At 52.0% G+C, this 15,101-nt stretch overlaps 1 protein-coding gene across 1 annotated transcript in view; it reads right to left on the minus strand.

The window, feature by feature from the left end:
- Positions 1–15,101, minus strand: part of CLSTN2 (calsyntenin 2) — a 411,318-nt gene that overhangs the window by 56,158 nt on the left and 340,059 nt on the right. The window contains exons 6-7 of the mRNA XM_040964996.1: positions 6,972–7,157; positions 2,245–2,493 (exon numbers count right to left, since the gene is read on the minus strand). Of these exons, the coding sequence (XP_040820930.1) occupies positions 2,245–2,493; positions 6,972–7,157 (435 nt within the window). The remainder of the gene's footprint in view (positions 1–2,244; positions 2,494–6,971; positions 7,158–15,101) is intronic.

Below are 15,101 nucleotides of genomic sequence, written 5' to 3' on the forward strand. Positions count from 1 at the left end.
CAAGAACTGCTGGGGCTGTGGTCTGGGCTGGGAGCATGCCGCCCAAGGAATCCAGGTTCTTGGTAAGTGGTTGTGTCCTGGATCAGTCCCTCCACCTGCCACAGTGCAGGGCCTCCTCGGTGGGCAGGAACGTGTGTCTCGCCTGCCTCCCAGGTGTGCTTGCTGCATCTCACATGGCTCTATCTGTGGGTCTTCAAAAACTCATGGACATGCATAATATGAGAGAACTATGTATGGATTTCAAATGTATCTTTTTTGGACCAAAATAAATTACTCTTGAATTTCTTGTTATGCAAACCTTTTGGCTGGTGTGCCTGCAGCTACTCATGCCAGCTCGGCTCTCTACCTCTGCACGTTCCTGAGCTGCTGCTCAAAGAGCATGGTAGGAGCAGCCCACCACGTGCCCCAGACTCTTGGTTGCTCAGCATGGTTCTGGACCCAGTGCCACCTCATGCAGGTCTGAGAGCAAAGCCAACCCTCAGCCCTAATGCCTGCGCAGCTCAGTCATGGGCCAGGGGGAAAGCCAGGCAACTCCATCTCCATTTCTACATCCAAAAAAATAGATTAATATCTTAAGTGAAGGTCAGTGGATGGGCAGTGTGGGAACTCCTGCAGCTCCAGTTAGTGGGAACAAACCCAGAGTGACGGGGACCACAGCAGCCGAGCACTGGTCGTCAGATGTAGCTGAGTGGTTTCATGTTGTATTCCATGTTTGTGTTGTTCCCCCTTTGCAAATGGGGAAACTGAGGCTCAATGAGTTTTTGTTTGTTGGTTTTTAGAACTTCCCAAGCCACTGAAAGAGTGGTCAGGCTGAGTCCTGCTTCTGCAAGGACTTCTTAATGACAGCTGCTTTTGTGATGATGGGGTCGGGGTGTTTTGACTCATGTCATAGCATGGGGAATGGTGGACTAGAATCAGAGCTGTGACCTCAATGTATATATGTGTGTGTACAAAGAATTTAAATTTCATTGGATCTAAGTTGCTGTTCCAATTTTGAAATCTACTGGCCGTATAACTATTTGTGACAATTTGAGCACTCAGTGATTTTTGCTTATCCTTAGCGTGGGAAATGCAATAATAAAAATTTTACAAATGCAAAAACCATTTGGAACAGCAACAGCTAACACCAGGCGTATTTTCTATGTTCCAAGCACTGTCCTGAGCTCTCCATACATACATCAACACATTTAACCTTCATAAAACCCCTAAGAGGTAGATAACACTGTAGGGCCCATTTTACAGATGGAAAGCGAGACCTAGAGATTGACAATGAGCCCAAGATCACGTGACTAGTAAGTTAAGCAGCATTTTAACCATCACTCTGACTTGCATAAACACGCGACACGAAATAGACGTCTACTAAAGTTCGTGATCATGATTACCTATGAGAGGGATTTTCCAACTTGTATTTTAAGTCAGCCCTTCATTCAAACGGCCTGTAGAAATCTTCCTTACCACCTGTTACAGACGAGGCTTCTCTGCTTCACGGAAGAGTGAAGCTTCCCCCTCATTATCACCTCACTCATAGCAGCCTGAGGTTCTTCTGGGGTCACTGAGACTCTGAGGAACCTGGTTTGAAAACCACCAGTTCCCAATCTTGTGTCACAATGTGCTAAGTCACGGCTCACAATACCAGCATCCCATGCCATTGGTTCCAGTCCTGGCTTCCCTACTTCCTGTCCAGCTCACTGCCAATTCACCTGGCAAGACAGCAGATGACAGTCCAAGGGCTTCAATGACCGTCACCAGGTAGAGACCCGTCACCAAACAGCATCACCAGGTAGACAGACACCTGTCACTGGGTAGAGACCCATCACTAGATAGACACCTGTCACTGGGCAGATGCCCATCACCAGGTAGACACCTGTCACCAGATAGACACCATCACCAGGAAGAGACCCAGATGGAGTTTGAGATCCTGGCTTCAGTCTGACAACCTAGGGAGTGAACCAGCAGACTGAAGATCTCTCCCTTTCTCTTTTGCGTTCTTTGCATCTGTGCCTCCACTTTTCTACCCTCTGTGCTCTTGCTCTCCCCGATGCTCAGGATATATCTGCAGGGCCCCTCTCATGCTGCAGCTTTTCTCCATACCCTGTAATGCTATGCCTCCACCCTGCGGGCCGACCCAGTGTGCCCAGCTGGAGACTCACCGCCTCCACCCTGTGGGCCGACCCAGCGTGCCCGGCTGGAGACTCTGCGCCTCCACCCTGCGGGCCGACCCAGTGTGCCCGGCTGGAGACTCACCGGTCTTATCTGAGTTGCAGAGGATGGTTTCCTTCTCGGCTCGCACACCGGGGCTAGGGCCGTGTCTCATCCACATGGTGATGGTGAATTGATCTGTCAGGTTTTTGGGCACAATCCCATCAGGAATCTTGGCACCCTGCCTGCCATCAAACTTGAAGATCATCTCACTGCTGTCCACCAGCAGCCCTGCAGTCCAGTTGGTGGCAGCACTGGGGGGCGGCAGGAGGTCAATGATGCCAGAGGAGGCTCCTGTTACGGGCAGAGGACACAGAGAGAAACAGTCATTTCTCTGTTACCTGCCCCCAGATCAGGATGTACCATTGAGCGTGCTTATGTGGAGGCTGGGGCGCAGCACAGGCTTGGAGACTTGGGGAAAGAAACATCACGCATACCATCCCAGTCCCTGAGTTGCCAATGGTCTGCTTGGGGAAGCCCCAGTAAGTTATACACAAAAGCATTGCATGGAACACAACAGGATGCAACGAACTACAAGGAACAGGTGTGGGAGGAGTTTAGGGAATGGGGTGAGTCCTGGGGGCATTTATCAGCAGGGCAGTTTCCTGGAGAAAGCCAGGTTTTGATCTGGATGCCCAAATTCAATTCAAGCATCATTCATCCACTCACCTGAAATCGGTTTAATTAGCGTCAACCTGTGCTAACACCCCTGAGAATGCTGGCCGTATGAATGTGAATCAGACAGCTCCAGACCTGGAGGAGCTTGGGGCCAGCACGGGGACAAGGCTGTCATCAGGGCTGTGACTGAGGAAGGCCCTAGACCCTGACCCCATGAAAAGGCATGCGAGCCACGTCACTCAGCACACATTTCTATAACCATTTGTTGAGATTTAACAGTCCAGTGCTATGAGAATACTGGTCTGGATGTGACACAGGGCAGCAAGGCTCGCTAGCTTGTGACTGTGAGCCAGTTGCCTAGTTCTCCGACTCTGGGTTCCTCTTCCTATGGCGCTGAGGGCTGAGTGAGCGATCACACCGGAGCTGGCATAGGCTGCTTGCCACATGCAGAGTGCAAGCTACCCACTGTCATCATCACGATGGTTTCTGCTAAAGCAGCAGTCACCTGCGCCAAGGTACAGGACTCAGCCTGAAGGAGGGGAAGGGCCATGGGCAGACTGACGTATTAGGAGAATCGCAGGGGTGAGGTGGCTAATAATCCTGGCTGGCCCACAGGAGCCCTGGGCCTCCACTGCTTCCCCTACAGGCTCAAATACAGAACAGCCTACATCCCCTGTTCCATTCAGGAGCCAGACATGGCTGCTCAGGGAAGCGGGAGCACCAGGAACTTCTTGCTGTGTTCACACAGTAAGCAACAGGGATTCCAGAGGCCCGTGTCGTGGTATAACAGGTAAAGACACAGCCTGGGATGCCACATTCCATATGAGTAGGGTGATTGGTTCATGTCCCAGCTGCTAGTCTTCTGATCCAGCTCTCTGCTGAGGGCCTGGAAACAGCAGTGGAAGATAGCCCAGGTGCATGGGCCCCTGCCACCCCTGTGGAAGACCCTTTATGGACGTGCCCATTGTTGTAGCAATCTGGAGAGACACCAAGGGATGGAAGATCTCTCTCCCCTCTCTTCTCTCATAACTCTGACTTTCAAATAAATAAATACATCCTTTAAAGAGAGAGAGAAAAAAAAAACCCAGGGAGCTTAAGGAGGGCCCTGTGCTGGGGGCGGAGGGCACAGCTCTCTCAGCGTGGGCTGCCCAATCATTCATAAACTCTGAAAGGTTTAATGGACGGTGGTTGTGTGTATTACCTGCCATTTGTCTAGGGTCATTGAATTTTTGACTTCCATATATCAGAACCTCATCTCACCTCAGGGGTTGGGTTTCAAGTCAGCCGCCACGAAAAATCTCTTGTAGTCGGAACAGTGTTGGAAAATCCTTCGGGGAGGCACAATATGGGAAACCAACACACTTCTTTGAAAATGTTCAGCCCTGCTAGCTTTCTTTCTAGCCTTGGAGCAGGTCAGCAGGTCTATGCTTTGCAGGAAATGCGCATCCTCACAGTCCAGAGACTCCCTACTCTCTGTAAGGGCTTCACCCTGGGAGAGGCTGAGAAAGCAGATACTAGGCTGGAATCGCATTTAGTTCCTCAAGCTCCTGGGGGAAATGTAACCCCCCACCGTCTTTCTTTCATTGTTAATGGATTAATGCTGAAGACGTGGGATTAGGGTAAAGGCTTAATCCAATGACAGTGCCTGAAGGTGGGACCTTTGGGAAGTTGGGGGACTGGATCGCATAGCTCGGTGCAGCCCCACGAGGGACCATGACGGCTTTACAAACAGAGGCACACGGACGTGCAGGAGCAGTTTGTTTCCTGGATCAAGTGATCGGTTCCTTTGTTCATGTTCCTCGACTACCAACCTCCACCCTCATCAGGTGCCTGAGCCCGGGGGTTGTCCGATCTTGAAATCTCCATTCCTGTGAGCTGAGAGAAACCTTCTCCCTTCCTCAGCAGCTCCCTTGGGTTATTTTTAAGGTACTGGAAGACTGACCATCACGGTGGAGGATTCAAGTCTTGCGGTTAACCTGCATTCTTAGCTTGGGCTTCTCAGAGCATAGGAGGCTCAGTAATTGTAACTGTTCCTCTACTCAGGCTCCCCTGGATGTGTTTCTGGTCATGTATCAATGCTCCAAGAAACCTGCCCGCCTGAGCATCCTCAGCATCCTGGCTGCTGGTCCCCTCCCCATCCCAGGCTGACAGCAACGTGATTGGCACACACGTACTTATTTTATAAACTAATTCATATTCTTGTAATAACCATCAAAATCTTCACTCCTTGGGTATGTATTAAGAAAGACATCAATTGGGGCTGGCATTGTGGCATAGCAGAGAAAGCTACCACTTGCAATGCCAGCATTGCACAGAAGTGCTAGTTCCTGTCCTGTAAGCCCCATTCTGTTTCAGTTTCCTGATACTGGCATGGGGAAAACAGCAGAAGAGGGTCCAGGTCTTTGGGCCCCTGCTGCCCACATGGGAGACCCAGATGAAGCACCTAGTTCGTGGCGTTTGCCCAGCCCTGGCCAATGCAGACGACTGGGAGAGCTATCGTGTGCTTGCTGTCTCTCCTTGTTTCTCTTTAACACTCCCATTCATGAATCCATAAATCATTTCTTTAAAAAATACACCAAGCAAGGTGGTAGCAGACTCATGAGTTGATTCAGGACCAGGAGATAAAGTGAATTCTTTATAAAAGCTCCTTTTCCCCCAGCATCCTCTTTGATCCAGTAGGGCAGTTGAGTTGGACACAGGATTCGGTCAGTGTGAGGCCAGTCAGTGACCACAGCACACACAGAATGAGGATCTGCTCCTGAAACCTGGGGCAGAGGGACACAGGCTTCTGCTGGCTCATTCTGGCCAAGGGCACCAACACAGCCAGCAGGAGCCTGTGCAGAGAGGCTCCTGTTGCCTGCCTTACTGCTAAGCAAGGGCCCTTCTTTTGACAAAGGACCCTGCTGTCCCTGTGGGAATCGCAGTGCCATTAACACCAGCCTTGGAACGTGAGAGAAGGAACAGGTGGGCCCAGACAAAGTGGATTTCAGTTCTGACATTTTCATTTGGCTATGTGCACAGGCAGGTCCAGCATGAGAGAAGGCCCTTTCCCAAGCCCCCTGTGGCAAGGCTGCAGTGTCCCATGCAGGCTCCTGAGGCTGTGTGGAGAGAACAAGACAGGAGCAGCCAACTGCAGAGGCAGGCAGGCAGACAGGCAGACAGGCGGGTGGTCGGGCAGGCGGGCAAGCAGGCAGGCACAGTGGTCCTTCTCATGTAGCTGCTGTGCGTTGCCACACGTCCCAGGCTCCTACAGAGAGCCACCTTGCCACTGCAGAGGCCTACCAGGGCTCCACGGATGCTGACTTAATGAGTCTGCTATGCCTAGATCCACCTTCAGGTTCTGGCTCAGTCTCTTTCCTTCTGTATGAACTCATGCCTTGCATTTTCCATCTACATCACTGTCACGGTGAAGGTGAGCATTGCACTAAATACTGCGTGGAAGAGTCTGCAAGGGTGCACGCAGTAGTTGCTTTATGAAGCCAGGTCTCCTCCACACCCATAGCACAGCTCCTTCAGCTTAGCTTCTCAAGTCCTGGCCTGCTCCGTGTCCCACAGTCCCACCTCCCATCCACGGACCCCAGTCCTCTCTGCCTATACCAATGTGTGTTAATGTCCCCACCTCCACCCCAACACCAAGTTTCTCCCTGCTCACGGCAGCCAAGCCCAGCCTCAGGGATCCATGATCTTAGCAGAGACAAGGACTCCAGGCTTACTTGTGAGCCCCTGGTCTAAAGCTTTGTTATTGCTGTACTAAGATTCCTAACAGAACAATGATGCTGCAGTTCGATTTGCATGGAGCCCAGCAAATCATGCAGCTGGTTCTGTGGGGAGGTGTCCACTCTTCAAATCTGGCCAGCTAGCTCTTTGGAAGCCAGCAGGACAGATGGGGCATGGCAGAGGTCTTCCAGGACTTGTGCTGGTTGTTCCTAACCTTACTGCATCATTTAATCCCTGTGTCACCAATGAAAGCCAGAGGCTTGCCTGGGCCACTGGTCAAGCCCACCAAATAATTACAAAGGAGTCTGAATTGGGTCCCACCAACCTTACAAATGAATCCACCTGGTGACTCCATAATCAAGTACAGGTGGGAGGGCTGGGTCTTTCCCACTACCTTATTTGTGTCACTCAGCCAGTCCCAGCAGGCATGCACCTACCGCACAGCTTCTGGAGGGACTTCTCAGAGTAGGTCTCCCGGTCGCAGCCTTTCCCAATGTAGTTGGTCTGCAGTTCTGTAGTGACTTGTAAGGAGGACACGGCTCCATCACACGTCTCCAGGTGGATGCTGGGGAACAAGGCCACGCTCCCTGAGCCCGGCTGGTACTCAATCCTTTTGGTCCAATCTGAATTAACAAAGACAAAAGATGAAACAGGGTGGTCAGTTCTGCAAGAATACTTTTTCTGTCACAACCGATACATTAGGCAGCACTGGATTTGTCCCAACCAATACAGTAGGGAGCACTCAGAGGCTGATAGGAATTTTGCTTTGGTTTATGCAAATTTCCTATCTAAGAAATATGAGGCAAGTGCACACAGCTGCACTCAGCTGGACTAAGCCACATGGGAATACGCATGATGTGCCTACACACATCTTAAACTTCTTCCGGCTGCTCAGTTCTCTGTGCACTGCAGGAGGAAAGTGGCACTCTCAGGAGAGGTACAGAGCTCAGAGAACAATCGCTGGAGATGCACACTAAAGAGCAGAAAAAGGAAACGTTGCACCAATAGTACAATACATGTGTATATTGCATGGGGGAGACCTGGCTTTGCTGGTGTGCCTGCATCTATGGCTACAACCTCCTTCACCAGCGAGACCTCCACCCACCACTTCAGTAAACGCTGCGTAAAATGTACAGGCTTCGTGAACCACACACTGCAGCCCTCCTACTGACACTCAGGTCTCTTCCAGGCCAAGTACTTATGCAAACCTACGTTACCATAGGGCAGGTTAAGCTGCTGTCCTCTGTCCTGGCTGCTCCACTTCCAACCCAGCTCCCTGCTCACGTGCCTGAGAAAGCAGCAAAGGATGGTCTAAGTGCTTCGGCCCCTGCAACCACGTGGGAGACCCAGGAGACGCCTCTGGCTTGTGCCTGCATCAGTCCTGGCCCTTGCAGCCATCTAGGAAATGAACCAGCAGACAGAAGTGCGTGCTCTCTGTCTCTCCATCTCTCTCCTTGTTACTGTCTTCAAATCAACAAAATGTCTTTGTTTCTGAGACAGCCCCCTGCGTCATTATCTTTCTCTCTTACATGTCACAGATGACCGTTTCTGGGCCCGTGTTTCTTGGCCATTTGCCATGCACTGCGAGCTCTGGTAATGCTTCGGAGGACTGCATGCCATCACAAGGCAGGACTGCCAACACTCAGAACACACTGCCCAAACGGCTGCAAGGCCAGGGCTGGACCAGGCCAAGCCAGGCACCTGGGGCTCCAGCCGGGTCTCTCATGTGGACAGCAGGGGCCGGAGCGCTTGGGCCATCTTCTGCCATCTTCCCAGGCTGTTAGCAGGGAGCTGGTCAGAGCATCTGGGACTTGAACCAATGCTCATATGGGATGCTGGTGTCACTGGCTTGGCTTAACCCACCGGGTCACAGCACTGGTCCCTGGACTACCATTCTGCTTTTCAGTAGAGAAACAATTCAGAGATAATGAAGCAATGAAGAGGAACAAAGTTAATATCAAAATTCCACTACACAAGAAACAAACCGATCACAGAAATGAATACCAAGTCTGAGCTCATAGGAGTTGATTGCTGTACTAACATCAGAGTGGAAGGTCAGAGCCAGCCAAGGTGCTGCATGTCTGACACCAGCAGGCACCTCACACTCTGTGCGGAGTGTTCACCATGCTCAGTGAGGCTGTGTGGAAGCAGCCTGTGTCATTCAGCAATGCAAGTGATGGGCACCACTGGTGTACAAAGCCCAAGTTTGTCACGTGGCCTGTGGATGCCCTGTGACGGCATGGCACGGCCAGGATCATCTGTGGAGCTGCCTGCTCTTGCCTAGGAGAACGTCAGGGGAGCTCAGTGCTTGTGGCCTTGGTGTCAACTTGCAGCCACTACGAATGCTGGACTCGTGGCTGAGTCACCACGACTGCCCACGGCCACAGAGCCCTTCTGCACAGGCTCCGCCATGACTCACAACGACTCTAGCAGCTTTAGACTCACTCTGGAACGTTCACATGGAAAGTTCCAGTGCTGAGGAGGGACCCTGGGTGCTGTTGGTGTCATCCCCGCCCACCCAGAAGGTGGCCTGTGGAGGAGCTTGGCAGCCATCTGAACTTGAACCTCAACTTCCAAGAAACACAGGGCACAGGTGTTCAGCTGACGGTGCCTCCTCCTGGCTGTGTGAGCCTTAAACCAGGTCACACGGGTGAGAACTTGCCCTGGTGCCTCTCCCCATGCTCTACTGTGGGGAAACAAAATCCGTGTCATTGGTCAGGGGCCTGCGGGCTGGCTTATGCGTTGTGGTCCAACGCTGCTCTTTGGTGAAGGGAAAGGGGATCGACTTCCAGCTGTTTCTGTGATCAGGCTTGGCCCATCCTGACAAAGCTGACAGGAGAGAGAGAAGGCTCTCTGCCTGGGTGACGTCCAGTCAGCTGACCATCTAACCAACCTCTGGAGACACGGACCCGCTGCTGACACTCAAGACTTCGCATTTTGTCCTGGGATCTGTTCATGATGTAGCTGGTTCTGTCTCACCAGCCACATGACCAGGGCATGTCCCTTAGTGTGGCCGAGCCTCAGTTTCCTCACCTGTGGAATGGGAATACCAGTGACCTGCCCCACAAGAAGACCCTGAAGCAAAACTGGCAGGATGCAGGCTGTGAATCGCAGTGCTGCCATGTGGCCTCACTGTGGGCAAGCTGCCTCCTTCACCATCATGGGAGCAGAGGACAGCATCTGATGAATGCCCCCCATAGAGCCCCACGCCTGACACATATAAGTATATACATTTGTGAGCACTCAATCGTAGGACTTTCTCATCTCCAATTACAAGCAATTACATGCAGGCGCCATTTACCAAGAAACAACGCAAACTCTTGGAATTCAATTATAAATAGAAGGAAGCTCCTCTCTCCCTTCATTACTGATCCTTTTCCATTTGCTATATTTTACTCTCACCAGAGCATTTTATTACCATCTAATTCCTACTAAAGAAGACAATTGCCCACAACAGGAGGGGTGGTAGATGAGAATCTCATACACTGTCTCCTCGGTGGAGACTCTAAACTGGGGCTGAGCCATCTCCTCTGCCCGCAGGCCCGGTCCCTGCCTCCTGGGCTGCACCTTCTCCTCCGCCCGCAGGCCCCGTCCCTGCCTCCCTGGGCTGCACCTTCTCCTCCAGGCTGGGGCTGAGCCGTCTCCTCCGCCCGCAGGCCCGGTCCCTGCCTCTCTGGGCTGCACCTTCTCCTCCAGGCTGGGGCTGAGCCGTCTCCTCCGCCCGCAGGCCCGGTCCCTGCCTCTCTGGGCTGCACCATCTCCTCCAGGCTGGGGCTGAGCTGTCTCCTCCGGCCACAGGCCCTGTCCCTGTTTTCCCTGGCTGTACCTTCTCCTCCCTCCAGTGGCCCATTCCCCGCCTCCCTGGGCTGTACCATACTAGAGTGCTGCTTGGAGTCTTAGCTGCTCTGCTCATCACCCAGCTCCTTATGAACGCTGGGAGAAGCAGCAGCAGATGGACCACGTGCTTGGGCTCCTGACCCCACATGGGAGCCCAGAATGGAGTTCCAGGTTCTGGACTTTGATCTGGTCCAGCCACAGCCATCGTTGTCATTTGGAGCTGTGAATCAGCAGAAGGAAGGCTGGTTTTTATCTCTGTGTGTCACACTTTTACTCTGTTGCCTAGCCTTCCAAATAAACATCTTTAAAATATTAAAATAAGCAGCTACCATCCTAGAGGCTCTGAGGTATTTTGACCCTTTTTGCCCCCCAAACCAATGCCAATTAAAACAGTCAAAAATTTATCCTCAAATTTTGTGTTGGCTGTGAGCTTCAGCAGTGTTCCTCCATGACGGAGGGGATTGAGGTTAGTTGCAAATTAACACTGAGAGTGTCCCTTCCACCTGGCCTGCAGACCTTGGAACAGTGGCCGACCTGGCCAGGCCTCATTCTAGCTCATTCTGCAGGCAGCTGCAGCCCAGCAGCTTCTTGTGAACAGGGGCTAATCTCACAGCCTCTTCCCTGAGAACTGGTGCCACCGGGGTAGGACAGCATGCCAAAGGCGACTTACTGTGCAGACTCAGCAGGACATGCAAGGCGGAACTGTGTACAATTCTGCAGGGCAAGAGCCAGGAGGGGTTCAGCTCCAGACCCAGAGTCCTAATGGCTGCTGCCCCCTCTCCGCCCCCACCATGGACACAGGCATGTGAGGCAGTAAGTGCAAAAGCCAAGAGTGGGCGCTTGGCAAACTGTACAGCCACCTGACGCTTGTTGTATGTAGCTGGAGGTAATTTAGATGGCTTGGGTTTTATCTTAACCATTTGTTTTACTTGTCTAGAAATTTCTGAGATGGTTTCAGAAAGAACTGGACCTCAGCTGACTGAGAGAAGCCTGGGTTGCTTTGCTGCTGACCATCTGAGCAGGATGGAGACCGCTTGCACCTACCCCCATGCTGAGCCCTGTGCCTGCATACCCTGCCAGCCCACAAGGCCAGAAGGGCCTCGGCCTCCTACGTCTCCACAGACTCCACCCCTGGTCCGATGGCCAGCACCCGGGCCAGTAACTGTGGCAACCTGCCTTCTCCTGGCCCCTCTAAACTACACTGGGCACCCCTGCCAGGCTCATTTTCACCAGGGAAAAGAGGCAGGACTCAGACAAGCAACGGGTCTCTGCCTGGGCCGACAGAGACCATTCTCTTACGTACGGGAAACATAAGCTCTTTTCTAGGCACTTTTCTTGCCTTGGTCCAACATGTTATGGCTCCAAGATGGCACGCCCGCTCTCTGGGGTTTCTTCAATTTTGTGATCTGGATTAGCATTTACAACTGAAGAATATATTTTTCCTACAAATGTTTACGACAAGAGGGCTTGTGTCCACTTTTTCATACTCTGACTATGTGATTTTTTTTTTTAATCTATCCATGGTACATGGTTCTAAAACCATGGATTTTTTTTCTTCTAGAGGATTTTTACTGTAGTTGGTTACAGCACTGGACTTTCCATTTCCCTAAACAAGATTCTCAGGTTGAGACCTCCAGAAGTCGGCCACCTCCGTGTTCCTGTTCTCTCGCCCCAGCTAATCATGGAAGTTGAGGTCCCAGGGGACGATGGTCATGGAGGGGAGGCAGGCCAGCCCAAAGTCCCTTTTCTGTAGGAAAAGTGACCGACAGCCCCTGCACCTGCCAAATGTGTGAGACCCTTGCTTCCTTCAGCATGATGGTGGGAAGCATCCTACACAATTAGAAAGGGAAAAGTTACCACAAGCTTCCAAATGCCCACAGATATTGACCCTGACTGGACCCTACTATGGGAAAGGTTATCCCCAAAGCAAGGACATCTGTGCGGGATCCTTCACCAGTGACTTCAGAAGACACACACGGAGACGCCCTGACCACTGGTCCCGCACCTTGTCTGACAGTGCAGAAACAGGCAGGCACCGTGAGCAGGCAGCCAAAGGCAGGAACGCCGTGTGTCACCATGGGAGGCACGAGGCTTCATGATGTGGGGAAATGGGAATCACATAATGGGAAGAGCTAACCTAAGCTTGAAACGGCCATGGAGGGAGAAAATTAGACCTTAATATAGATGACAAGTGGATTGAGGGGGACTTTGTGATCGTTTTTCCACCCAGCATAAACATGTGGCCAAGTCTGAGCCAGCATCATGGTGCAGACACTGACAAAGCTGTCTGCAGGGCTGGCTGCCCATGTGGGAGAAGCAACCAATAGTCTGGGAAAGCAGCAGAGGGCCCCCACAAATCCGGAGCCCCTGCCGCTCACGTGGGAGACCCAGATGAAGCTCCCGGCTCTTTGCTTCGACCTAGCTCATCTCCCTCGCCTTCTCCCTCGCCTTCTCCCTCTGTAACCCTACTTCTCCAAATAAACAACTCTGAAAACACTTGGCAAGTCACGCTGTCTGCACGAAGTCCTGGCGGCCCGACTGCCACCCTACCGAGCAGCTCTCCCCAGGACGGGGAGTTCCTAAGACACCCATGAACAGTGTGCTTCTTGCCTGTCCGGGCTTGCAGGGTCTGCAGACAGGGCACTCTGGCACTTGCTGATGGGGTCACAGCCTGCACAGCAGATGCTAATGAGGATGTAAGGGGACAGCAATTATTAATGCCTCAGATTTTTAACAGTCAAATGTTCTCTAATAAGATTTTATTTATGGTCCTGGCACAGAAGCTTAGTGCTAAAGTCCTCGTCTTAAATGTGGCAGGATCCCATATGGGTACTGGATCATGTCCCAGTCACTCCACTTCCCATCCATCTCCCTGTCTTGGAAACCTGCACCTGCGTGGGAGACCTGGTAGAAGTTCCTGGCTTCAGACTGGCTCAACTCTGGCCATATTGTGGACACTTAGGGAGTATATCAGCAGAAGGAAGATATTCTCTGTAAATATGTAAAAGATTTTCCATCTGTTGGTTCACTCTCCGAATAGCGGCAAACATCACAGCTAAACTGCTCTGAAGCAAGGAGCCAGGGAACTTGCCCGCTGGTACCTGAGCTGCAGGCCCAAGTTCCTAACTTCTGTCTCCATCTGTGAAGTGGGACAATAACAGCTTGCGGTGGGTGGTGAAAAGTGGACACGAACATGCAGGCTAGGACCTGGAAGGGAGCCCTGTTCGTGGTAGCTGCTGCTGCTGCTGGTAAAAGCACTGCAACATGGCGAGGACTATTGGTGCTGGGCCCATTCTGTCCACAGCCTTCCCCACTCAGGGCTCGCATCCCTGCAGGCTCAGGCAAGTCAGGCAGAAGTGGCTACCTTTATCCAAAGGTCTGTAAGCACATTCAGACACTACTGAGCAGGTAAATCAGCATCCTGTATGCAGCCACTTGTCGCGCCTTAGTGACTGGCCGCGTCAAGGATGTCAGAACAGGTTAAGTTAATGGAGGCATGCCCCGCGAGGTTTGCAGCCAGGAGCAGACGTGCCTGCCCGGCATTGTGGCATGGGAGCTAGTGGTGTTGTGCGATGGACTGAGCCTATAATGGAGTACTGATTTGAGCTCCAGGTCCCTGCTAATGTGCCTGGGGAAGCAGCAGAAACGGCCCGAGTACTTGGGTTCCATCATTCCTGTAGGAGGCCAGGATGAAGTTTCTGGCTCCTAGGACTTTGGCCTGACTTAACTCTGGCTGTTGCTGGCACTTGAATGGATTAGCAGGTTGAAGCTCTCGTTAAAAAAATTAGATGGTGTAAGGATGACAGATGGTGTCGTTGCACGGTCTCCTGGGGAAAAGCTATCCTCCTCTTCTGCTCCCCACTCACTGATGCCAGAGCCCTCTGAGGTAGACAGACAGGTTGCCAAGACCAGTGGCGAGACAAGGGGCGTGCTACTCAGGCTCTTGGCCCAAGTTCTCTTGGTAAAGTAAGCTGGGATGGGTTCTCTCGCAGAGCTGCTCCCAGCCTCTGTGCCACTGTCCAATGTCCTACACTAGCTGTCCTCAGTAATTGATGCCATGCGGTGGTATCAATGCACAACAGCCAGCTTCCTGCAGGGTAAGACAACTTAAGCCTCTTCAACCACATGGGAGATCTTGAAGCAGCTCCTGCCCTCCTGGCTTTGGCTGGCACAGCCCTGCCTGTTGGGGATATCTGGGGAGTAAACCAGCAGGCAGAGGACCTCTACCCTTTTCAGTTGATCAAGGGCCTAGCTGGCAGACATTAGCCCTCAGGCGGGGTGTTAGCTCTGCTGCTGTGGTCCTGCTTCAGGTTGGGGACAAATGAGCGAATGTGCTTAAATTCCAGGAAAACCCTATTTATGGGCTCTGCAGCTCAAGTTTTTACAATTTTCAAATGTCACCAAGCATGCTTATTCATTTTAGTCATTTAAAATGTAAAAAGTATTTTTAAACATACAGTTGTATAAAAATAGTTGACTTTGGCCTGTGGCTGCACTTTGATGATCGCGTGTCTAACACTACTCTTTGGGGAGGTTCTGCAGTTGAAGTTGGGGTCTAGGGGTAGCTTCGGGGTTGGTGCTGCCTTGATGGAATCTCAGCCACCTGGCAGCACTGAGGAAGGAGCGACAGCATGGAGCCCGGCTGTGCTCCCTCCGTCTGGCGATGCTTTGTGCAATAGCTTGTGACAGAGTGACACTGTCAGGCAGTTCTGATGCAATCGGAGCCCCAC

Source organism: Ochotona curzoniae, unplaced genomic scaffold (genome assembly GCF_017591425.1).
Source record: "Ochotona curzoniae isolate NIBS_2020 unplaced genomic scaffold, NIBS_Ocur_1.0 contig_1302, whole genome shotgun sequence".
In the NCBI taxonomy this organism is placed as follows: domain Eukaryota; kingdom Metazoa; phylum Chordata; class Mammalia; order Lagomorpha; family Ochotonidae; genus Ochotona; species Ochotona curzoniae.